The sequence below is a fragment of the Sinocyclocheilus grahami genome, unplaced genomic scaffold (assembly GCF_001515645.1).
Source record: "Sinocyclocheilus grahami isolate Dianchi unplaced genomic scaffold, SAMN03320097.WGS_v1.1 scaffold161.1, whole genome shotgun sequence".
In the NCBI taxonomy this organism is placed as follows: domain Eukaryota; kingdom Metazoa; phylum Chordata; class Actinopteri; order Cypriniformes; family Cyprinidae; genus Sinocyclocheilus; species Sinocyclocheilus grahami.
The window spans coordinates 447,216-473,356 of NW_015505340.1; the positions used below are offsets into that span (position 1 = coordinate 447,216).

Below are 26,141 nucleotides of genomic sequence, written 5' to 3' on the forward strand. Positions count from 1 at the left end.
AGGTGGAGTGGAGAAACGGACAGCTAGCCGCAAGATGGTGAAAACATACATCTATCTTCATCAGGAGCATGACAGACAAGTATGAAGTGCGTTTCATATTTGCAGCATGGGCGGCTGGCACCGTAGAGACGGTCTGGCCTAGATTGCACCTGCGGACACCACAGCGAGCGAGGCAGACACAGCTGCAGTCCGGAGCCTGTCTGTCAGGATACAACAGCTAATGGAGAGTGACACAGGTTTTCTGTGCCGCCCGCTTCTCTAACTCGCACGCGAGCACACACGTGCTGTACTTTAACCTCGCTGTAGAAGGAAAGAAGAACAGATGGAGGGAGGGAAGGGATGGCAGAGCCTGAAAGAAGCTGGAGGGACAAGTCTCGCCCCAGGGACAATGGTGGCCCTTTGTCCCCGGCCCAGGTGAGCCGAGGTGCTGAGGGTGTCAGGTCTTCAGTTCTAGGATGTGCTTTTGCGAGATGTGCAGTGTCAGATAACTTCTGCATCTCCTGTGAGTCATCTCTCACTGTTTGCCAAAGAGCTAAGAGGAAGTGGGGCGGCACTGCCAGAATGTCATTCTAAAAACACTCGGTTCATTCTGACACATGCTGCAGGAGATCTCCATAAGTCAGATATACTTTTACACACCTCCTTCTTCTCTTCAAGCTGAATGGGTAAACACTTGAGAAAAAGTATTTTCGATCCAAAACGTGTAAAACATGTAAAATGCAAAAGACGATAGACATAATGCATTCTTTCCAAATACAAGTTAATAGACATGACCACCTTACTCAAATCTACATCTACAGTTTCTACCAGAACCACTAGAGAGGCATGCAGTCAACTAACAGACACATATAGGTTCAAGAAAAAAGAAGCAGAGAGAAAAGATCGAGAAAAAAGAATGGAATGAATAAGCGAGAACAACAATTATACTTGAGGTGGGTGGAATAAAGAATAAAGTATTGACAAGTGTTAAAGGATTAGTTAATTCAAAACTACACTTCTTCATCATTTACTCACCCTCATGTTGTTCCAAGACTGTGAATGGGGACTGGAGCATTTATGCTTTAAGTCTACCAGAACCACTAGAGAGGCATGCAGTCAACTAACAGACACATATAGGTTCATGAAAAAAGAAGCAGAGAGAAAAGATCGAGAAAAAAGAATGGAATGAATAAGCGAGAACAACAATTATACTTGAGGTGGGTGGAATAAAGAATAAAGTATTGACAAGTGTTAAAGGATTAGTTAATTCAAAACTACACTTCTTCATCATTTACTCACCCTCATGTTGTTCCAAGACTGTGAATGGGGACTGGAGCATTTATGCTTTAAGGATGGAAAAGCACCATAAAAGGATCACAAATTTGGTTTGAGTGGACTGTGAAATAATCATTTTGTGAACTGGATTAACCTATTCAATAGAAATATACAAATTCAAATACATGATTCGTTTACAAAACCAAGCGTTATTATCATTAAAACTAAAACTATTAAAAACATTTTTGTTAACTGAAATAAAGCTGAAATAAAATGTAAATATTAGATAAATTAGAAATGCCTTGGAAACTGAAATGAGTCAAAGCAACAAATAAACTGAAACAAAACAAATCAATATATTAAACCTAAATAGTAATTTTTAAAAAGCATGAAAAAAATTAAAAGCAAAGAACTAAATATTACGCTAAAATTAAAATTGTAAAAATTAAACCTAAATCAAAACATATATAAAAACTATAACAGTACATAAAAAATACTAACATAATGCATAGTCTGTTTTGTTTTGTTTTTTTAAGTATGCATCACTTTTATGATACGTTTACTTTTGGAAGCTTCAGTTCCCATACATTGTAACTGCATGAACAAAGAGTGAATTTCTCCTTTTTGTATTCATCTGAAAGAGGAAAGTCACAAAGATTTTAAATAGCATGAGGGTGAGTAAATAATAGAATATTTTATGAACTATCCCCTCCAGTTTGCACTATATGATAAACAGATCAGAAAAAAGGAAAATGGTATAAAAAAATAATACTGAAACCCAAGATAGAGAATACATAAATAAGAGGACACAGGATACGATTGAGAGAGAAAGAAGAAGGGAAGGGGGAAGTACAGCAGCAGGGACAAACCTTCCGCTGGAGTGTGACCAGAGGACAGTGTGGAGAGAGGAAGTCAACTGGTGCTGTCTCTGACTTACACACACTGGCTTTCAGCAGGACCAAACCAAACAAGAGAGAAACAACAGAAACATGACCATCGTCCCAGCGTCCTACACACCAACACATCAACAGGGTTGGTTTGTGGGTGTTTTTATGATCGTTGATATACAAATTAAAAGTTAGCATGCCACTTTCAAGTTCTAGATTAAATCTGGGGTGCAGATACATGCCATTTCATGAGCTTCTGCAGTATGTACTGGCTTTAGCAAACATGCTGTAATATCTTGAAGTGCATTTATGTACATTTAACAATCATAATCAGTTTAAAATGCTAAACCAATCAGAAAATTAGTAAAAAAAATTTGCTGATCAGTCTGTTAACCGAAGCATAATGATCAATTGCTACCAAGTGAAGATCTGTTTCATGGACCAAACTGACACAGAGAGGCCCAGTCGGTAACCAACGAAGACATTCAAATTACACACATCATTTGGCCTAGCTAAAGTATGTGATAATAATAAGAAATGTTTATTATTAACAGTGATAATAATAAGAAATGTTTCTTAAGCAGCAAATCAACATTTTATAATGATTTTTGAAGAATCATGAGACACTTAAGACAAGAGTAATGATGCTGAAAATTCAGCTTTGCATCACAGGAATTAATTAAATTTTAAAACATTCAAATAGAAAAGCGTTCTTTTAACTTGTAATAATATTTCACAATATTAGAGTTTTTACAGTATTTTTAAGAGACTTCTTATAAAAGGAAAAAAAATTACAAAAAAATATATTAGATTAGATTAGAGATGCACCAATATGACATTTTCTTAGCCGATACCGATAGCCGATTATTCAGAATGATATCTGCCGATACCAATGCCGATACCGATAGTTTAGTTTTCTTAAGGGAAAAAAAATCGAATGATGTGAACTATACAAGGAACACTTTCATTTGGTACATTTGAGGTTAAAATAAATAACAACCCTATTATATTCAATGCTGATATAATAATAATCAGATATAATAATCACACTCAAATAAAAACTTTGTATACAACTTAATAGCACATAAGGTAATTATCATACAAATTTGTCTTCATGACAGATTTATTAAAACATACATATATAATTAACAGTAAATAAGCTCTTGCTAGTGTTTTTTTATAGTGAACAGTGGATAATTTTCCTGAGATAAATGCAATATTGTTCGCAAGCTGTTTTATTTGACGACTTCTGGTAAAAATGCTGATTGAGCGATTATATAAGACATGATATGTTTCGGTAAGTTATACTGTATCTTTCAACATACATTCTGATGTTCCTTTATGTTTATTTCGAGCTATAACTTGTATTAAAGTGGAAAAGACGCGTGCTCCACACTGGCGCTTGAACTGAAGCTGCTACAGCGATCTGACATGCAACATTAATAAACAAGAGTGTCAAAATGAAATTTATTGTTTGAATTTTGTTATAAAATATACAGGATTTAAAAGCTGAGATTTTGTTTCTTTTCAGAAGTAACAAAGCACAAAGTAATTATCATACAAATTTGTCTTCATGACAGATTTATTAAAACATACATATATAATTAACAGTAAATAAGCTCTTGCTAGTGTTTTTTTTATAGTGAACAGTGGATAATTTTCCTGAGATAAATGCAATATTGTTCGCAAGCTGTTTTATTTGACGACTTCCGGTAAAAATGCTGATTGAGCGATTATATAAGACATGATATGTTTCGGTAAGTTATACTGTATCTTTCAACATACGTTCTGATGTTCCTTTATGTTTATTTCGAGCTATAACTTGTATTAAAGTGGAAAAGACGCGTGCTCCACACTGGCGCTTGAACTGAAGCTGCTACAGCGATCTGACATGCAACATTAATAAACAAGAGTGTCAAAATGAAATTTATTGTTTGAATTTTGTTATAAAATATACAGGATTTAAAAGCTGAGATTTTGTTTCTTTTCAGAAGTAACAAAGCACAAAGCTCTTTGTGATAACTGTATTGGAGGCGCATTACAAAAAATGTTTTGTGAAGGGAAAACCGCAGATCTGGAAACCCTGGCTTGAAATACGGGCGTTTCATAGGGTCAAATAGAACCCTTATTATTGCTTTAACCTGGACAGCCCTAAATTCAACACAAGAAACATTTTCTTCATGCAAGTTGCAGTCTGACACGCTTTTCCGCCACCTTTTGATTGACAGGAAATAATTGGCCCTGATCACCGGCTGTTTTTCAACAATCGGCCGATGGCCATTAAGGCAGGTAATTGTTTTTACCGGCCGATACGGATTATTGCCCGATAAATCGGTGCATCCCTATATTATATTATATTCATATTTTTTTTTACCCTATTTGCATCTTTGGTGACCCACACAGAGTTGTGACCCCTAGGTTGAGAACCTCTGTTTCAAATGCTTATCATTGCATCAAGCAGGTGGAGGAATCACCCTCGGGTGATTGACGGAGATTGTGCAGTGATTAAGATGATCTGCAAGAGCCGTCTGTGGCGTCACCATTTCACCATAGTACCCTGCAGAATGGCGTGCGACAGCTCGTCTGTCAGAGCGGAGCCTCTGACTTTCACAGTACCCTTGCCGGTAGGTTTGCGCAGGAGTTAACTGACTGACAGTAGGCACGCAAGCACATCTCATCCTCCGCCTAGCAGCAAATGTATGCACAGCAGGGGTGTATAAATTGTGCTGCGCAATGGAGATCAGTTGGGTAATAGATGATGAGGTTCTCGGAAAAGGTCATCCTTAAATGTCAGTGCTCTGTCTCAATGGCTTTCTCACTTCTGTCACAACGCAACCATGGAGCGACTCCATCAGTCACAAAAGAGTGCAACTGCACCATCAGTTTAAGATGCTAGCCATGGGGGATGGGAGGGTGCTAAAACAACTACACTGGCCTAATAAACTTGGTCCAGTGGGCCAAGACCTTACCTAATCACATTCCTCTCCAAAACACAAAGTATTTCAATGTTCAAATGAAAATCAAGCTCAAGATCTGAAGTTCACAATGCCAGCCTCGTGTATGACTTCTACAAGCTGACAACTATGACCACGAGCTGTTTAAAAGTCTGGAGACACCATCGCCTGAGAGTCATTTCTCATGTAGCTCTCGTTTTAAACTCAGAGCCCGCTCCAAACAAGCCTGGTGTAATTCACACACATTAAACAGCACCGAGATGCAGAGAGCTGTTTTTTTTTCAGGCTAAGTTGGTTTCTTTAGCCGGGTGCTAATCAGAATCAGACACGTCTGATTGGGTGGAGAGGCATGACTGATTGGCTCACGCTCTGTCGACTGCATTTCTTCAAACCGTGCGTCGAGCCACATTTACGCTTGTCTGCCAATTACACCGGGGTGGATAGCTGTCTGCTGGAGAGCACGTGTCAATGGAGCGAACTCGAGTCAAAATATGCAGTAAACGCATGTGCGTGAAAAGGTGTATTTTTGCCTTTTTATGTGCCTAGACAATGTACCAGTATGGATGTGTGTAAATAAGTGCACCCGCTATGGCATTACTTTCTGATGGCCAATTAGCCAAGACCATCATTTCACATAGTGCTAAAGGCCAGACGTCAGCGAGAAGGCTGAGGGCTGTTCCTCCCTGCTGTTTATTTATTTAAGTATCCTTGTGTCTTACAGACAAAGTCAGATTGATAGATTAAGCTATCCAACCTCCGGATCAATAACCACGGCGGAACAAGGGAGCGACTGGGAACTTTTAATGTGCACACTCTGTTTATTGTGCGCACACTGTGTTTTCTAGTCAAAGGCGAACAAAGTTTGTCCAAATGACAGAGGAAGGCATTAACGACCGTGAGCGCCGACGATTAAATGTGAGAACTGACAAACCAAGAGAAATGAAAAGGCTAATTCGTGTAAGTCCGTGTGTAATAGTGTTTTGTTTGTCTTTGTGTGGGGAAGAGGGTTAGCGAAACAAATACAGCAGCTACGGTAAAGTACAAATGGCTGTGCAAGCGGAAGGTGGCCCCTGTGCCCTGATCTGTAACCAGTTCCACCGACAATAAACCTGGCATTAACTAAATTAGGAAAACTAGGGGAAAAGCTGGTCTCAGACCATCGGCTAGTGGGGCGACTTCTGCCAGTGCCATAAATCACATCTACAACAGGAAAGGAGAGGAAGCAGGCAGGAGCCTTGAGTCCTGTCCTTTCCTTCTAACTACAGAATGTGTGTATATGTGAGTGTATATGTGTGTGTGAGAGAGGACAGAGGCGGCTAGAGATAGGAGCAGCATGGAGAGAGCAGCAGTCACACTGATCTAAGGCCAGAGTGTTTACCTGGCCCTGTGCTCTGAGGGTATGCTGCGTAGCCGCCTCTTCCACGGGCCCCCCTACCTGAGCCGCGTGCTGCTGCCACTGCTGCCGCCGCCGCTACTGGACCATACGCTGTTGCCTGGAAGCCTGTGCGGGTGGGTGGGGTTTGGGATCAGGATGTGGTTGAGGTAAGAGGAGAGAGGAGGAGAAGACACGTTGAGAGGGAATGAAAGGATAACAGAGTGGAAAATGAAATAAGAAAAGAGAAGAATAACAGAAGCGTGGAAACAGGGTGGAAAAGGAAAAAGTAAAGGAATGAGAGGAGAGGGGAGTAAAAAAAAATCAAGAATAGACATGAGATAAGAGGAGAGGTAAGAAGGAAAATATGAAAACAGGGCAGAAAGTGAGGAAATAGAGAAAAGAGAGGCATGGAAGGGGATGGAAAAATGGACAGGTGAGAAAAATAGGGAACAGAGTGGAAAAAGGGAGTAGAGAAGTAATAAGAGAAGAGAGGAAAAAAGGTGGAAAGGAGAGGAAAAGCACAGGGAACAGGGCAGAGGTGAGAATAAACAAGAGAACAAGGTGGAAAATGGGCATTAGCAAAAGGATGAAAGGAAAGGAGATAATATAGGAAAGTAAAACAGAGAACAGGGCAAAAAATTTAATGTGGAAGAGTGAAGGTATGAGAGGAGAAGTACAAAAGAGGAAACAGGAGTAGGCATAGAAACAAGCAGACAGAAGAAGAGGAAAGAGGAGAAGGAACAGGGTGGAAAATGGAAGTAGTGAAGGGAGGAGAGGAGAGGGTAAAAAAGGAGAGGGAAATGAGAGGAGAGGATAAATTAGAAAAAAAGCAGGATCAAGCTACCTCACAACATTACTGACTCATAAAGCTGCTGCAGTGTCATTGCAGGTTCTGCTGGCTGCTGTAATGTACTGTGTACTGTGGACACCCACTTTGGAGTGCGGAGGAGACTGCAGTGGCCCTAATGCACTCTGGGTATTTCTGCATGGGTGACCATGCTGCTCCTTAGCTTATCTGTTTGAAGCACACAGCGGGAGGGCTACGGCTGAGCATCAGACTTTCAGATATGCTACTGAGCTTGTGTGGTCAAGTAACTGTGATAAACTAATTAGATTTCAGCTATCATGCGAAATGTAAAGGGACTAGAATGCTTTAATGGTGTAAATATAGCACTGCAGTACACAGTTATTCAATGGCCCAACATTCATTTGTTAAATAGGAAAAAAATATGAAAAAAAACCCTTTAGATTTAAAAATAATAATAATAAAAATAAATCTCTTTATTTGTTAATATGAATTTGATAGGGATTGTATACTAAATATGACAGATTACATCAATGTCCTCTTGATATTTTTTGACATCAGTGGCATATGTAACACTTTACTCGATGCCTGTTTATGCAAAGGTATTCTTTAATCCATTCATATATAATACACCCTATAATAAAAAAAGTAAATAATTCGCAGGATTATTTATTTAACATTTATTATATACTACTTTTCAAAAATTTGGGGTTAGATAAGTTTTTTTTTTTTAAGGATGCATTAAATATTAGAATAATTTCTGAAGGATCATTTGACATTGAAGACTGGAGTAATGGCTGCTGAAATTTCAGCTTTGCCATAATAGGAATAAATTAAATTTTTAAATATATTCAAATAGATAACTTTTTTAAATTTTAACAATATTTTACAATATCACTGTTTTTACTTTATTTTTGATCAAATAAATGTAGCCTTAGTGAAAAATAAAAGACTTCTTTCACAAACATTAAAAAAATCTTACCAACCCCAAACGTTTGATGAAAATTAAAATTATTTCAAGGAAAAAAAAAATGTATGTGATTTTTATTGCCTTATAGTCTACACTATCCATTTGTCTGTGTATTTTCATTCATTTTTATTTTGTCTTGAGCATTTCAACACACACCAAACACTCATTCATCAAGCAAATGATAATTTTCTACTTATGCAGCACCAGTTTCCATAACACCTCACAAATCACAAATTCACGCTATAACAAGAGCTGAAAAGAGACACGAGACCAGGGGGCGAGTCAGAAACCGCAGCTTGAATTCCATAAAGGCAGAGAGAAATCCAGCAAGAGCCAGAAAGATGATCCAGTGCAACACTATAGGGTTAACTCCAACCATGACCGGCATCGGCAGCACAATGGCGATATGGAAATGGCTCCACGCTCCCGACACTTTGTAGTCCACTTAAGTCACTTATCTCTGCGCCGCTCATGTTTGGGCGGGAGAACGAGAAAGCGAGACAGAGACGGAGAGTCGTAAAGCCGAGCAGGCGAATCGTCCTCCGGTTTATGTCTTGAAACTCAATCAATCAAGAGGATAATTTGGTCTCCAGGCAGTGTGAACTGATGCTACAGCCACACCGGCAGGGCTGGATGAAAGTGTCTTCATCTCCTTCCCGGTTTAGCGGCTCTTTATGGTGTTATTACGAGATTAGGCATCAGGGATTAATTGCTCGCTACCAAGTGCCCTTTAATTCACTTTAAGCGTGCGTTACACAGGGGAAGGGAACAGGTATGGAACAGCAGCGAGGAAGGGGGCACAATGCATGTGTGCGAAATAAAGTAAACTGACTGTAGGTGAATACACTGACTGCAGAGTCCAAGATTCATGTTTACAAGACTTTGGCTTAATGGTTTTATGCACGACTACCTTCCACTAAAAACAATAGCTCTGTTCCAAAGCATAGTGAGCTGCCTCACTGCCTAAATAGCAAGTTGCCTTCTGAGGCTGCATTCTAATCATCAAGGAAACTCATAAGTGACTGATTTGGAATGCTGTACATAGGAAGAAACTCAATCAGCATCACCAATAGCAATTCACAATTGATTCCAATAGAGTTTGATGTTAGCAAGTTGCTAAGCTAATGGCGAAAACACTGAATCATTGATGCAAGACACAAATACCGGGTAAAATAATCAGATTGAAAGAATATTGATTGAAATAAGGCATTTCTTAGAATTTGGGGGAAACAAGGTATCTTAGGAGGCAGCATTTTAAAAAGATAGAAAATAAAAATTCTATCCCTTATTCACCCTCATACAGTTGGAAATCTGTACTTCTGCAGAACATGAAACATGTTATTTTGAATAAAGTTTCATATATTTTGCCCATACAATAAAAAAGAGCTGTGTCCAAAAAAACATCTAAGCCCACTGACTTCACTGTATGGAAAAACAAAACAAAGAAATGTGTCATTTTTAAAGGGGTCCTATTATGCTTTTTCACATTTCAACTTTAGTTAGTCTGTAATGTTGCTGTTTGAGCATAAAAAAGATCTGCAAGGTTACAAAGCTCAAAGTCCACTTCAAAAGGAGATATTTTATTTAACAGAAATCACTTTTCAAAAACTACAACGAACGACTCGTTTGGACTACAACTCATACGCATTTGTGATATCACAAATACCGACGAATGGGACGAGACCTGGTTGAGCTGCACTAGAGAAGGCAATGAGTCGGAGACGCGCTAGCTTTCCCAAGGCAGACGAACTTAGAGTGGTTACAATCATCCGGGTTTAAATCATGCTCAAAATGATTTGATATTGATGCAATATTTACACTGAAGTTCGCAGGCGGCTATGGTTAAAAAGCATCACATTTCCCGACCAGGCGCCGAGTTCTGCCAATCACAACACACACTGGCCCAGCTGACCAATCACAGCACATTTCGTATTTCAGAAGGCGGGCCTTCATTTGATACAGGAATTATTTGATCCGTTCACGCCAGACTAGGGAGAGAGGTGTTGTAATAATGTAAAATATGTGAAAAATAAAAATGTGTTTTTCGAACAACCTAGTATAGCAACCTAGCCTGATCTAGTACACCCCCAAAACAAAATCAAGACTTTGTAAAAGAGCATAATAGGACCCCTTTAAAACAATCTTCTTTTGTGTTCCGCTGAAGAAAGCCACTCATTCATGGAATGATGACATCATTTTCTCTTTTTGGTGAACTATTCCTTTAAGGCTTATGATGCCCAAGTAGGCAGCTCACTAGATTTTAGAACAGAGCAAATGAGCACTACGGCACTACTGTACACGGTAAGAACATGTATTTGTGTGTGTTTGAAAAACAGAGCTAGAACGCGAGAGCATGAGTGTGTGTGTGGTGGCGTGCTCACGTGTGCAAGTCAAAGAGACAGAGAACCACTCAGCTTGCTCAAATCTGCAGTGTTCAAACATCATAATTAAATATTATCATTTTAGTGAACAATGAAGGACATCCACTCAAACGCTTCGTCAAAGTCATTATTATAATATAAATATAATTATAGAGCAGCTCTCTAATTAAAACACACATCTTTGGCTGCAGCGGTCCGTTCATGATTGAAAGCCAATAGACAATAAGTGGGTGACACTGGCAGATGGTTGGGTTCACATAGAAGGATGGATGGTAATTAGCCCTGTCTCTTACGGGTTCCCTCCTATTCTTCAGCACAGACGCCCTCCAAACCCTCATATTAGTGGCCTTAATAACCTTTCATGTGCTGCTAATGCCTAATCAAAAAGGAGTCTTTAGGACAAGATTAGCTGTAGAACTGAACAATGGGAATGAGCGCTTAACATCCAGATGAATGAAAGTATAGCCTATATAGCATGCAGCTAGTGTTAAACATTTCAGCAAACAATGCATTTTTTAGCGCCTGTCGAATAACGATTCTTATTTGAAATGAAACAGTAGCTCCCAGTTAAGAGCGTCACCGTCGCCTTTGACAATGTGTTTTCACAGCATTTCTGAAAGAACATGAAGAAACCCTGGATATGCTGCATGTATGAGACAACCTGACACTCACAATGCAAATAGATTAAGACAGAGTTCTATGTGTGAAATATGTGGAGCTTCACACCACTTATAAACAGTGCTGAGAGTAACATGGTACAATTAACGCACATCTTGTAATTAAATGACTTTATGAATAATACACTACAGTTCAAAAGTCTGGGGTTTGCAATGGATTTTTTATGTTTTTAAAATAAGTCTCTTATTTGAGGGGAAAAAAATTAAATATTATGAAATATTTTTTACAATTGAACTATTTTTAGGATTCTTTGATAAATAGAAAGTTCAAAAGAACAGCATATATCTAAAAAAGTAAGTAATCCTTGGTAAATAAAAGCATTAATTTCTTATGCGTGTGTGTATATATATATATATATATATATATATACACACACGCATAAGAAATTAATGCTTTTATTATGTAGTGTAAATAAACAATACAGTAAATTTTTACTTTTTCACACTATAATCCCACTCAATTTATATTTCACACAAGTCATGAAGTTATGCACCTGTTATCCAGAGCCAAAACAACTGCTTTCATATAAAATAATTACTTTATATGAAAAGTTACTAATTACTAAAATAAATAAATAAAAATAAAATGACAGATTTAATTTCAGCAACTCCATGCAGCACACAAACAGCTCTGTGCATGAGAGCATATAGCTAAGCTACCACAATCCTCTAACAAGCATACAAAATCACAACTCAAACAAGTGCAGAGCAAAACCATCAGTATTATTATTTAAATAAAATAAACTATTTCTGATCAATACTTTTCAGGTAATAATGATTAATGTATTACTTCCTTAAAAGGATAGTTCGCCCCAAAATAAGTTATTCTCCCTGAAGTTGTTTAGACCCCACTGACATTCAAAATATTTTCTTTCTATGATCCTCAGAAGAAAGTGTGTCATACAGGTTTGGGATGACAGGAGGGTGAGTAAATGATGTCAGAATTGTTTACATTTTTAGGAGAACTATCCTTTTAAGCATGAAAGTTAATTCAGCAACATCAAACTGAGAGACTTCTGGTCTCATTTGAGAGGCCGCATTTCACTTCCTGTAAATATTAGTTTTAGTCCCACTTATCAGCCTCTTCAGAACAAAACTGGCTCTTGACACGTGTAAAACATCTCTCAGACAATGGTAAACATGCACCCTGCTGCGTCCAGTCAATACCACCATTAATTGTGGTGCTGCTGAACTCTAATTCTTCTGAGCGGGTACCTCTCCACCCCACATTCATTCAGCTGATGTCAATATTATATGCGGATGCTTGTGTACTAGAGATCTAGAAAGTTCTGGAAACAAATTACCTACTCAGAAACTACAAATTAAGAAGGTTAATTCACACATCTCTCCGTTGCTTTGTTCCTGAAGAGGGTCGGCGGGGCGAGGGAGGGGAGCTTGGGGTGGAGGGGTGAGTGTTATCCCCCAGGAACAGCTTGGCAGAATCAAATCAATTTCATGGCCTCTCTATTACCGAGGACATAACGCCAATATTTAGCTTTCCAATTTTACCCATTTTTCCAGCCTGTTTGCTCTGTCAGTGGCTGTGCTCGGCTGGGCAGGACTGGCCTGGAGGAGGGACAAGGACACATCTGTTCCACCCTGGAGCCCTGGAGGAGATGCTGTCCTCACTCGTCCCCTCTCTCTCTCCCACGCTATTTCCTCCTGCTGTCCCCTCACTTCTCCTTTTTCTCTGCCTCCTGAAGTCTTCTTACATTTTATGAATGCGCAATTTTTATTTTATGATCGCTAATGCCTGTTTGTTCTTGCCAGCAGTCCTCTGGAGATGCTCCAGTTTGGACCGTGCACCGTTTGTTTTCTTTTCTGAATCTGTGAGTCACAGACATTAAATAATCAGACACGGTCGATCATGATTTTAAGTCATAATGGCCATTAAATGAGATTAGTTGGGCTGCTAACATTAAAACAGAAATGGAAATACATCTGATGAATTTGATATTGAATGTATCAGAACATCATTTAAACCCCTGATGAAAATGGATCAAAGAACAGGAACCTTTTGTGTGCTTTTCAAACACACTCAAAAAGCACTATTAGTTGATGTTGCCATTATAAAAGACATTCAAGAGAGAAATGAATTAGAAACGTGAGTGCTAAAATGAGCATCTTAGGGAAAAAAGGTGGATAAAAGAAAAGATCAATCTCGCAGACCATCTTTTCATCCGGCAAATGAGAGGTGAGTCATGCTTCTCTAGTAGAAGCCCTTGACTTGTATTACTTTCAAAAGGGCTGTTCTGAAGAGCTATCAAAGACTGCCGGAAGCTTGGGCAATGAGGCTTCCAAATGCACAAGCCCAAGTGGCAGAGAACTCCTCCGTATTACGCCCTCCTGCTCTTATCTACGGCTAATGAGGGTGCTGATGGTGAAGGAGACACGAGACGTGGCACTGCTCTGGAGGTGTGAGAATCGTGGGTCAATGCTGGCTGCAGGGGTTTAGCCGCTTGTGGTGGAGAGGTGTGCATTTACCTGTGATTATTTCGATGAGGTGAGCGTGGCCGAGGCCACTGTTTACCACATTCAATGTGGTTACAGAACAATTACACTGCTGACATCCAGGAGCATGAGCGCTAAAAAAAAAACTGATTTGAACACTGTTTAGGGACATGAACGATACCTTATGTCATGCCCACGTTTGTATAAAACATTTATTTTTTTTCCACAGGGTGATGTATAAAAAAAAGTTTAAAAATCCCATAGGCTAACAATGAAGGGACAGAGCTACATCTAGTGACTAAAATATACTAGACTTGGGCTCATTACCTTAAACATCATAGCAACCACCTAGCAACCACATAGAACAAGCTTTGCAATGCATAGGAACCACCCAGAACACTCTAGAAGCAGCATGACAACCAATCAGAACACCCTAGCAACAACCAAAACACCCTATCAACCACCCAGAGCACTCTAACAACCATTTAAAACATCTTAGCAACTGCTTGAAACCACACAGAACAATCCTGCAACTGCTTAGAAGTATCCAGAAGACCCTAGAAGCTGCCTTGAACACCCAAAAAAAACATAATATAATATGGCATGAAATAATAACATGGCAATAAAAAAGCATCTTATATAGAGGTTTATAACCAAACATGTGTTTTAATGATTATTTTTCGATCCACTCTGAAAAGTGTGAGAATGTACTATGGTTCACTCATGATCAGAGGTTAAATACACAAGCAATGTTTTCATTGATCTGAGAAGCACATTAAGGGGAAAAACACTGGAATATATGAACGGCCACAGGGAGCATCACATACAAGGTGTGAAGCTGTATCCGACTAATAGTGCATCTTATAGAGCAATTTCTGAAAGCAGAAGACATGACCAGATTTCTATAGTACATCCATCATCTCTGGCCTGTATAAAATAGGCCAGGAGGGCTTTCTAAATAGCATCACAAAACAGCAGTACGGCTGGGTACTAGGGCTGGGTGATGTGTCAAAAATATCTAATCGATAATCGCCTTTAAAAATATCGCGATATCCGATAATATCGTCTACCTAAGCCCCACCTCCACCACGCCCCGCCTCCGCCGAGAAAACATTGCCGACATGCACCATAAGCACACACCATCTTCAGTTTGGTATTAATTATTGCCACAAAGTAGTTTGTTTTTTACTTTTCTTAGTTTGTGCCTAAACTAACAGAAAACATTAGCTTTGTTGTTATTTTGGCGTTGCTAATAATTTCCACTCTGTTCTTATCAAATTTATGTTTGAAATGAATTTCGTTTTGTGAGGAGAACTGTTTAGGAAAAATAATAGAACCCAATTTTAAGTTCATCATGGTGAAGTTGGACATTCTGGTGGTGATTGTAAGAATGATAAATGCATGTTAATGTCATATAATAATGTCTTGAATAAAATATGCAGATTTTCCGATGTTTCTCTTTCTTTTTGGCATTATCGCCTGTGTAGACACATTTCAAAATGGTAAGTTTAATTTCCTTAATTATAACAATTGCAGCGTTGTTTTTAAACTTGTAGTCAAGCTATAACGTATTTGATATTTATCATGCATGACTAAAATCATGCAGGGATTAAGTCAAGTCAAGTCAAGTCACCTTTATTTATATAGCGCTTTTAACAATACAGATTGTGCCAAAGCAACTGAACAGCATTAATTAGGTGCGTCTATTAAAAATAGTGCGTCAATAATGCAAAACGACAATAGTAAACACTCATTTTTCAGTTAAAGACATATGCATTAAAAATTAATTCCGAGCAAAAACGTTTTTTCCTTTCTGGTAGCCTACTAGTTCAGAGGTCTCTTTGGGCTCGTTTTTAACGAAATAAAAATAACTGCTTTATTTAATTAGAAGCAGGGTAATTTAAATGTAATTTTTATATTGTAATTTTTATAATTTTTATTTTATTAATCAAAATACAACACCCACAATATAATATTCAGTGTTGGGCTGCCGAAACTCCAAACGCATGCATGTTGAGGGCCGAGCTGAGAAGTCTAAAGGGGCGGTCACACTAGACTGAACGTGCTAAATTTTTTCAGACGCCGCTGCGAATATGGGCGGGAGCAGGATATGACATCACGCGCCAAGGTTTCCCCTCAGTTATCACAACATGGATTCCGATGTGCTTGTACGGTGTCTTTTGCGACGGCGTCGAAAGCGTCTGGAAAGGAGAAGGCTGTGGGTTCACCCTATTCTATGGACTCAGAATGAGCAGGGAGAGTTCCATTCTTTAATTCAGGAGCTTCGGCTGGATGAGAATCGCCACAAGGAGTACTTTCGGCTCTGTCATATTTTATTACCATTTTTTTAACTATAGTGAATAAACTGTATTAATGAATGAAATGTTCAAGGTGTCTGAATATATTTTGGTTTGACTGTACATACGTACATATATACATTATATAAATACATATATACATTACGTGCTGTGCTTTAAGTGCTGTAGGTTTTTCCCTTTAAATAGGTCATTTTATAAGTTCCTGTGGTGTGCAAAATTAATTTTAAAAATATAAATATGAAATAACAAACAACATTAAGTAATTTAATAATACACTTGTGTATAGTAATTATATTGTACTCTCTCTCTCTCTCTCTCTCTCTCTCTCTCTCTCTATATATATATATATATATATACTGTATATACACACTAAGCAATAAAAAATGATAAAAATGTGTCCGCATTCAAATGTACCATCTGTTCCTGTTTCCATTGACACCGCGAACCATACAGCTTCTTTTTTTATTTGATTTTTATAATCTTTTAAAGATGTATTATATAAAATAGGACGCTGCGCTACGGCTAAAATTAGCGCTTCCTTCATTTTTGAATTTCTGTACAGAGAGGTCATGCAGTGACGTATCGATCTTCTACTGGTCACACGTCTTCACGTGATGCGAATTCGCAGGTCAGAGTTCACCAATCTTGAACTTTGGAACGCAGTGAAACGTGAAATTTTTCGTATGAGCTTGCATTTCCGGTCTGATGCATTCGCATGCGTATGAATGGAAGTCAATGGAACGAAAAGTGCAGTGTGACCGCCACTTCATGTCTTCATCCGTTTGCAACAAAACTTTATAGTTTTGTTGCAAATGAATTAAGAATTTATAGTGCTATATCTCAGCTTAATTAAACAATTATATTGTATACACAAAATCTGTAAAAAATATTGCACTGAAATGTGCGCTGAAGGAATTTGCGTATTTTAATTATACCTTTCATGTTTGTGGTTTTTCATTATTGTACAGTCTGTTTAAATAAATATTCAGAAACACATGCAGTGCTACTTTTAGTCTTTTTTCTGTTTAACGTTTATTAAACTGCAGCTCAAAATAGAATAGGCCTATACCCTAAATAAGGATAAATTATATTGGAACACATCTCCAAAATAATCACATACACAGATGCACATTGCCATTACAGTAGTCAGCGCCGAACAACAGGCAAATAAAATATAAACTGAGGTTACAAAAGTGATTCAGTTAAGATCAGTGAGGGATTTTCTTTTCTTTTGTTCTTTGATTAACATTATAATGACTGGCGGCAGCGGCTGCTGTCAATGCTCGGATCCAATACACCATTGTTTTCTTTCTCAAATTTTTACGTTCACTTAAGACATAACTGATTGTATTTATGGGATATTTTGATATAATTCTGTGTGTATTTGTCCATTTGAATGTGTAAGAACATGAGAAAGAGAGCTCAGTCCAGTGTTTGCGTATATAAGAGGCGGCTTTTGTGCGTGCGCTTTGTGTGTGGGTGTGTGCAGGACAGAAAACAGCGGGCGAGTACAGAAGTGAGTTCTATTTCATCTTCTTGCAGTTGAATCTTTTGAAATCACAATAAATGCGCATACAGAAATCGAGACGCAGAATCGAAATGTAATTTTATAACAAGTAATTTGATTTCTGACCTTAGGCATCTGATCTGATTTCCTAAATTGGAATAGCTTTTCGATTCCCAAACCCTCCTACTAAATTATTTCATTCTTGGATGCAAAAAAAACCTGTATGGTGACTATGGGGCTATGTAAAATATTTTTTGCAACTTACTAGGTTTATCATTTGTCATTTTTTTCCTGATAATGTCGATAATCGTCTGTTACCTGACTGTTGATATCGACATCGCGATACTTACGAGACATCATCGATATACGATAATTTCGTCATATCGCCCAGCCCTACTGGGTAATATACATCACAAAAGATGTCAAATCATGTGAAATCAGCAAAGGACATATTGTATAACAAAAGCTAAGTTTATATATACCTTACAAGCTAGGCTAGTTATTAAAATTTTTGCATACAAGTCATCTTACCTGGTTTACATATAATGCTTAATCTACACAAAGCACAGCACTCTGAGCAGGAAAATGGGGGATGGAGGAAGACGAATGAAACTGTACCCAGGGGAAGAAGCTGCGCCAGGGGAGGCAGTTCAGAGAGGACGCCACTTTACACAAGGCAATAAAACCTGCAACCACTCAAAAGAGAGACATTTTTCAAAGAGGTAATGAGCAGCAAAGAAAAATACATATAAATTCTGGTGCACAGAACAAATAGAGTAAAAGAACAGCCTGACACTGCTGCATAAATATTACTGGTAAGGCTTTAGCTAAGAAAACCCAAGTTACCGCCTAAGAATACAACAGGGAATGCACAGGGCAAAGTCACCACTCTGAACGTCGTATTGACGTATGTCCAGTGAGGAAACTAGCCCATTAGTTAAATACAGAAATGTATAATGCCATGTGCTCTGCAAACAGGATCTTAATTCAGGATCTAAAGTTCAACACCAGACAAGAAAGGAAGATCAAAATGGTGATCGACGCACGAGCGGTGAACTTTGTCACTCTGCTGAAGATCACGACATCTGGGATTTGAAAGATCCGGATCTGGTTGGCCTGCTAATGTCAGAACCTGCCGAGACATCAGCGAGACCTCATATGGCTACAGCAAACCAGCCTACCTCCCCCGCGGCTTCCCGGCCCCCTGGATTCAGGTCCAATCACTGCCATCAGCATGGGCACATATAATGAGAGTGCAGCCCAGGGACAGGTCTCCTCTACTGGCTGCCTGATGCCCTACTTTTGCAGTCTGCCGCCTCCTTGATGAGGGCAATTACTGGCCAGACAAATACTATATCTCTGGTAGAGGGGCACAGGGATTAATCCAGCAGGGGCAGGCAAAGTCACCCTCTCATCAGGCCAGATTCTTAAAGAAGCTCATGTGTGGGGATTGGACGTTTCATTGATAAGTATGAAAGAGGGGGCTGATCTGTGGTTGTACGACAGGCAGAAATGGCAAGGGGCTGATGCTAATCTAATTGTATAGTAATGTGCATCTAACCATATGCACTTTCAAGGCTATGCTGCAGATTTCAGAATTCACTAATGCTCAGTAGGTCGCATAAGAGCAGTGCTAAAGTGCAAAAATGATCTGGCCAGAGGAATGGGAGACAGAAAGTGGCCCCAGCTGACATGTCAGAGAGTGGCTATTAGCTGAAGCAGGCAAGCCAAGAACTGCATCATTGCTGACAATTAGATTTTGAATTATTCTTTCATTCTTGAGATATTTTCAATCTTTAATCTTAAAACTTTGAAAGTGTAAAGTTAAAAAAATTGATCTAGAAAGCAAAGTCTGACTGACGTGACCATACCCTTAACCAGATAGGATGCAACAAGTTTCCGGCAAATAATTTGTGCATACTCAAAGTAAAAATTTTGCATGACTAATAATTGTAATAAAAAAATAAAAATAAATAAATAACAAAATGTATTTAAAAAAGTACCATTAAAACCATAATAAAAGAAAAATAAGATGATAAAAACACAATATATCACAACATAAAATATGCATATAAAAATAAACCAATAAATAAAAAAATAAACAACATAAAATATCCAAAATAAATACACACAATACCATGTAATAAAATAAGCAAAACAAAACTAAATAAAATAAAATCCACTGTGTAAAGCAAGAAATAGAAACTAAGCAAATGTCAAAATATAGCTTTTCGTTTGACAGATTAAAAACAAAAACACTACATCTGTAAATCTGTATCCTGATCATCTTTTGCTTTATAATCTCTTAATTAACCACGTCAAACAATGAGCTAAAGGACAATGAGTAGTGAAATTGCCTGTCTACAGTGAAATCTGACTGATTCCCTCTTCACTTAACTGTATATTAAACATCAAATACGCTGTGATTGCGCTGTCATGTGACATTTTGCAGTGCCTCCCTAAAGGCAAAAGAAGCTGCTCCATTCAGAGCAGTGTCTGAGTTGTGGATCTGATACAAGCTGATAATCAAACCTGCACTGGTTAAACCGCCTCTGCAATGCAGAGCGGGATATGACAGGGATTCAGCCTGACTGTGGGGAACAGCAGATGAGTCATCAGCGTGATTACCTCAGGCAGGGCTCATGCGACAGGCTGTCTAATCGATCGCTACGAGACGACCTCCAAAATGACCTCTGCCACCATGCACTCCGTAAACACACATAACATCTGCCCACGTCAGTCAAGAATTACCCCTAAATGAAACGGTGGGATACGTTTTTAAGAACCGTGTGTGTGTCCGGCTCAGCGGTCCCTGTTTTGAGCATGTAACATGGTGAATGTGTTTGCTTCATACCTACTGAGTTAATAAGCAGCCTTTTCAATTAGAGCTAATTTGGGTGAAGAGCTGAATGGGGTAGTGCAGCTGCAGGAAACTTCACTGTTGCCTATTCATCATCTGCTCTCTCTCTCACTTTTTCTCCTCCTTTTATGATCCTCTCCTCACAATGGGTCAAAGAGAAGAAATTGTGCCACTTTCCTTAAGTCTGTAGGTGCTGCCAAGCTCAACGGAGCAGGGCTCATATTGTACCTTCCCTCAGCAAGTGCCACTCACGCATTGTTTCTGTCATCTCCCAATTTCCTCTTCTTCTCTATCTCCCTTGCCTCCCACACAAAGATCATCTCTGGTCAGCCAAATAGCCATCTTTATTTGTTTGTTTGCACTCCAATATCCTGCGAGCCCGGTTGTGTTAACTGTATGATGGGACCGGCAGAGGGCTGCGCCATAGAGAATGGAGAGGGGCTCCGTGCCCGACAACCTCAGTGTTTGCATAACTGATTGGGCCCTAATCAAAAGTGAAGCATCAATTTCAGCTCTCCCTGTTCTTCCTCCTGAGGAGAACGGAGAGATAAATGGAGGAATGAGAGCTAAAGGATGGTGTTCTAACACACTGTTCATTCCGACTGGGCTGAGAGGGGTGGCGACCTTAATGTCGGAACAACCTTCAGCTCTCATCAGCACCAGCCACATCAAATGCCAGAAATCGTGGCAGAACGAAGATGAGGAGAGATGATTCACCGCTTGGAAAACCAAAAGCGGTTGGCACCCATGTGGGGCGAGATCAAACAGAGGGAATAAACAAAACAACAACAGGGTCGAACTATAAAATTATCTTTTATAAGACCACCTCTACTTGCGCTCCTCTGGATCAATGCAGCCTTAATCTACAGACTTACGCCAAAATGAGAAGATCTTCTCTCACAGCTTGGGGAAAACCCGATGGATCCACAGGCTTGCTGGAGAGACACTGAGCATTAGATGTGTTTCTCATGGATTTATAGCCTCTGAAACACCCTTCTCGGTCTCATAAAAATGAGAAGAACAATGTGTGTGCGTGTGTGTCCTGGCGAAGGGGGAGATAACAGTGAAGGTGGCCTGATCCTGTCAGCTGTTTCTTATCTTATCTACCAGAGGACATGTTAGTATGAAAACGAAAATAGCAGCAACACTTGCTCAGAAACTCTGCCATAGCACCATTGGTTGTTTATGCCTGTATGTCTTTGGGGCAAAGAAAACACTAAATCCATCCGTGATCAAAGCTGTTCCCTGAGGAGAACTAGAAAGGTAAAAACACTGTATATCGATCATACGCACATACTGTAGCATTACACGGATTTACTTCCACCCGAGTGCCATTGATAAGCAATATGTAGTTCTTGTTTTCATTAAAAGTCCACACAGTAACTTGCATACATGCACAGTTCAGAGAAAACACACGCATGCCATCCCCTGTGACCTGTTACAAATCCAGTCACCTGTGCAGATTACAAGAAGTGCCTTGAAAAAAAATTACCTTCTCTCTTTTCAACAGTCAATTTTTAACCTTCGCTGCAGCCAAGCTTATAGTAAATCCCAGGTGCTACGAGCAGTCTGGAAAAAAAGCTTTTTCACCCTATATGTTCAACAGCAAGGTCATTGACAACATGTGAAATGGAAGAGCGAGGGGACCCTTTTGGAGTGGCACTGGGCAGATCATTTTACAAGAAAAGCCAGGGGATTAAATGAGCGGAGAAAAAATGCCCCTTTTTGCACTTAGAACTGCAGTTTAAGTCGAGCGGTTTGCAGTCTATTTTGCTAGTGAGTCATATGCCAGCAAGACCTTCAGCTCTATATCCAGGGTCAATATCACTAAAAATATGCATTCGATACACTCGATTGCTTTTCAGCTAGCGTTATGAGGCTTCCGGCATGGGCGGACCTGCATGTGTTTATTCGGCCGGTTATTTTTAGCGTCAGGTGGGAGTTCAGCGTTTAGATATAGGCCTACACATATATTTCAGAGGTGATTTGCTATGTTGTTAGGCTCAGAACTGTTGCTAACATGGCGCTGGGCTAAGACTTCTCGCTGAAGAGAGTGAGCCCACAATGATGTTTTAATCCCCCTACCCGGGCTTAGTCACAGTAGCGCTTCCTCAAGCGCCTGCCAATTTACACTTCCTCATTATCTATTACTCTCGTTCGTCTCCGTTTATTTATCCAAGTTGCCACTGGAATATTCCACCTGCCCTCGATGGTTAGTTTGGGACGGCTGTACGGATTGTTTGAGGTTTATTTGTGTGCTGGCATCAAAGGGGAAGATGGCTAAGTGTTCTCGATGTGACAAACAGCCACCTTTACGCTTAACAGCCATTTCAACATAAGAATTTCATCGCCAGTGAGGGCCTCTGAGCAACTGACAAACATGAACAATTTATGCACATAAATAAGGTTGCAACCCCTCTTGAAGATACTCTGATTGCAGATGAGGGAGGCTACATACACAGCTACATACGTACAGCTGAAGATCAACTGCATGAACACAACACCATTTTGAAATTGTCAAGAGCTGTTGTCTCATGTTTATGAAGAAAATATTCAAATGAAGTTCCTATATTTTTTTAATTATTCCATGCATAATTTTTACATTAATGAAAAGCATCACACAGCAGATACATCTACTTGGACTAGTGTGGTGCTTGCTGAAAAAAGACAATAAAACAGCACGGACCAGTCTAAACTGGTCTGCTGATTTTTAAAGGGGTCTTGGGATTTTAAAGGGGTCATTGAGTGCTACATGCACTTTTACAAGTTGTTTGAACTGAAATGTGTGTTGGCAGTGTGTGTACACAATCACCCTATAATGATAAAAATCCACCCAGTGTTTTTTTTTTTATCTACTAAAATCTTTACCCCTTTCTCAATTCGAGCCGATCTCAGATGCCTGTCTGTGTGACATCACAAAAACAGGCCCCGCTACTGTTTGATTGACAGTAGCGTTTCGGCACAGACTGGACTGGCTCCTTACCTTAGACCCGCCCTGATTAAAGTGTCATCAGTCCGCCACATTGCAGTCGTCATTTACTCCCGACATCTGAGCCGCTGAAGATGCAGTGGATTACGTTTGTTTTTGAAGGGAATGCGCCCCCGATCTACCTAAATGCGTCTATGTTCGTGCAAATCATTCGTGATCCAGCTTCACTTACAGAAGAAGTGAGTGTAAGGTTTTTTAATGAATCTTTGCAAATCGCCTTTCCTAATAATGTGCTAATTAGCAAGTTTCACGATGAATGCGAAGTAAACAGTCCCTCTGAGAGCAGCTCGGAAGAGAGGGGCGGGGTCAGCAGAGCTCATTAAAATTTAAAGGAAAATGCTACAAAATGGCTTGCTCTGAAAAAACAGTTTTTGACAGGGTAAAAACTGTGTTTATTACACTACCATTGAGAAATTTTAAACAAACTATGTTACAGACTTTTCATTAAGACCCTGAAGAATCATATCATCTTGTGAAAAATGGGCATCCAATGACCCCTTTAACAGTTGGTCACGTTGGAAGACCAGTGTGATAAACAAATTCATCCACCCATTAAATGAGGTCTGCCTAAAAGTAAATATACACAAAATACTTTTAGGCAGACCTGGTTTAGTGGGTGGACAAATTTATATATAGCTTAGTTTATATGGTACATATGTTTTTTTTTAATACTGTATGTTTTTAAACTTTTTATCTGATCTTGCTTAGACCAGATAGTCCACCTTAAACCTGCTAACCAGACTGGCTTAGACCATTGTTTTTGTTTTTTATTTTATTTTCAGTAGAGATGAAAAACAAACACACGTGTATCAGAAACACATAAGGTGCAATTAAAGCAGTACCAGATAAACCAGTGAGCAGAACATCATACTAAAATATACCACGCACGTTTTGATTCTGCTTTGGACCATCAGGTTATCAAAGCTCAGTTCTGAGAACTGAGCCGTGAAATAATAGAGCTGCTTTGCTGCATCACATTTATCCCAGACAAAAAAGACCCCTCTTTGTCTGGGATAAATTTGTGAAAGGAGAGAAAATTAGATGCCCATGGGTTTGTTTGTAGCTCACATGGGTTTTAAAAACATCTTGTGTGGCGGTGTTATCTGTAAAGCTACAAGCATGTGGATGTGGGGCTTCAGCAGGGGGCCGAACAAGGCAATATGTGCGTGTCTTTGTACATTAAGATGTATAATGTTTGAGTATGTGAATGTGTATTTAAGTATAAAGTCCCACGGCAAAGTTTTCAGCATGGGGCTGTAGCGAGAGGCAGGGACGGGTGCTTGTTGGTGTTTGTGAGTTAGCCGGTCAGCAGGGAGGCCATTACCAGATGGCAGCAGGAGAGAGAAGCACCATACAGAGCTTAACAAGATGGAACTTACCAGGGAATTGGTAGCTGTAGCTTGGGGCGAAACCAGTGTATCCTCGGCCATACGTTGCTACAATGTTTGGATAACCTGAGGGGAGAGAAGAAAATCCGGGGATGTGATAAACTGCTCAGACCGCCCAGAGCTTCCCTGTTACACCAATAAATCAGTATGCCATTTAAAATACACATACAAGCAAGACGCAAGTGGAAATGGCTCCTCTTTCACCACATAACCGCAACCCTCCCCGCTAGGCTGCAATGTAACAGATTAGCTGGCTAGCGAACTTCAGTTTGCAGTGATGAACAGCATAAACATCACAAAACATAATCTCGCTTCATTCCCTGGGGCACATCCCTCTTTTTTCCCTTGCTGAGGGAACGGACATGTCTGTGGCTGTCATCTCTTTCTCCCTCCCTCCTATTTTTCTCACCTCTCCACTGTCATTGATCGATAACCCTTCTTTTATAGCCCGGGCTAATCGCTCATGAAGGACACGACAAAGCGAGACAATGATAGGCTGATAGTTGTGGCAGGACATCACGGATTAAAGTCCCTCCGTGCCACGCAGCCTCGGCCTCCTGCGCGCTAATACAGACAGGATGGCACGAATATGATTGAGCGATTGCAGAAGTCATTCGAAAGTGGAGCGAAACGATGCAAAAGTCCGCAATCTGTTTTGTTCCGCCTCTCGCCATCTTTGCTGAGGCAGAACTTTTTAATGATGACGCTCAGGCGAGTGAGCTGGCTTCCCCTTGACTATTTTATTATCTGAAATACATCTTGTTTTGGAGTGAGGCGAAAACACACCATCAGCAGCGTTTACAACACTGGAACGCATCCTGCTCATACTGTTAAGGAAAAGTGGGATGCGACCCAACGCACATGCTCAAGTTGTCTCTCTGCCAGCACTGAGTGACGGGCCGCTGCGTGTCCCTCTTTACCAGGCTAGAGCCCAAAGACCCATTGTTCTTATTCTGTCACAATGGCTTATTACAGTGTGAGCCTAGACACTAATTATCTGGATGGCTTTCAAACAGAAGGAAAAAAAACGTTTTCCAATGCAAGTGAACATATTAGCCATATTGTTGCTGCAAACGCCTGAGGGAGTGGGCCGCTGTAGTCACGTGAAAGCAATATATATAGACTCCACTATGCCCTCCTCTTTTTAAGGACTCTACAGAAAGCGTGTAATTCACTATCAGCCCCGATTCTTCCCTCCCAAACACACCTGAAAGAATTCGCTAATAGTTATTGGCTGTGCACAGTGCGAGCTTGCACCAAATGATCGCTAGTGGCTTATCCTTGGCTCTCGGCCACAAATGTGAGCTGGTGCTGGAGAGAATAAA

General features: G+C 39.7%; 1 protein-coding gene across 1 annotated transcript in view; it reads right to left on the minus strand.

Annotated features, from left to right (window-relative positions):
- LOC107592958 (RNA-binding protein Musashi homolog 2-like) overlaps nucleotides 1-26,141 on the minus strand; it is a 72,620-nt gene that overhangs the window by 20,947 nt on the left and 25,532 nt on the right. The window contains exons 4-5 of the mRNA XM_016282546.1: nucleotides 24,808-24,882; nucleotides 6,474-6,596 (exon numbers count right to left, since the gene is read on the minus strand). Of these exons, the coding sequence (XP_016138032.1) occupies nucleotides 6,474-6,596; nucleotides 24,808-24,882 (198 nt within the window). The remainder of the gene's footprint in view (nucleotides 1-6,473; nucleotides 6,597-24,807; nucleotides 24,883-26,141) is intronic.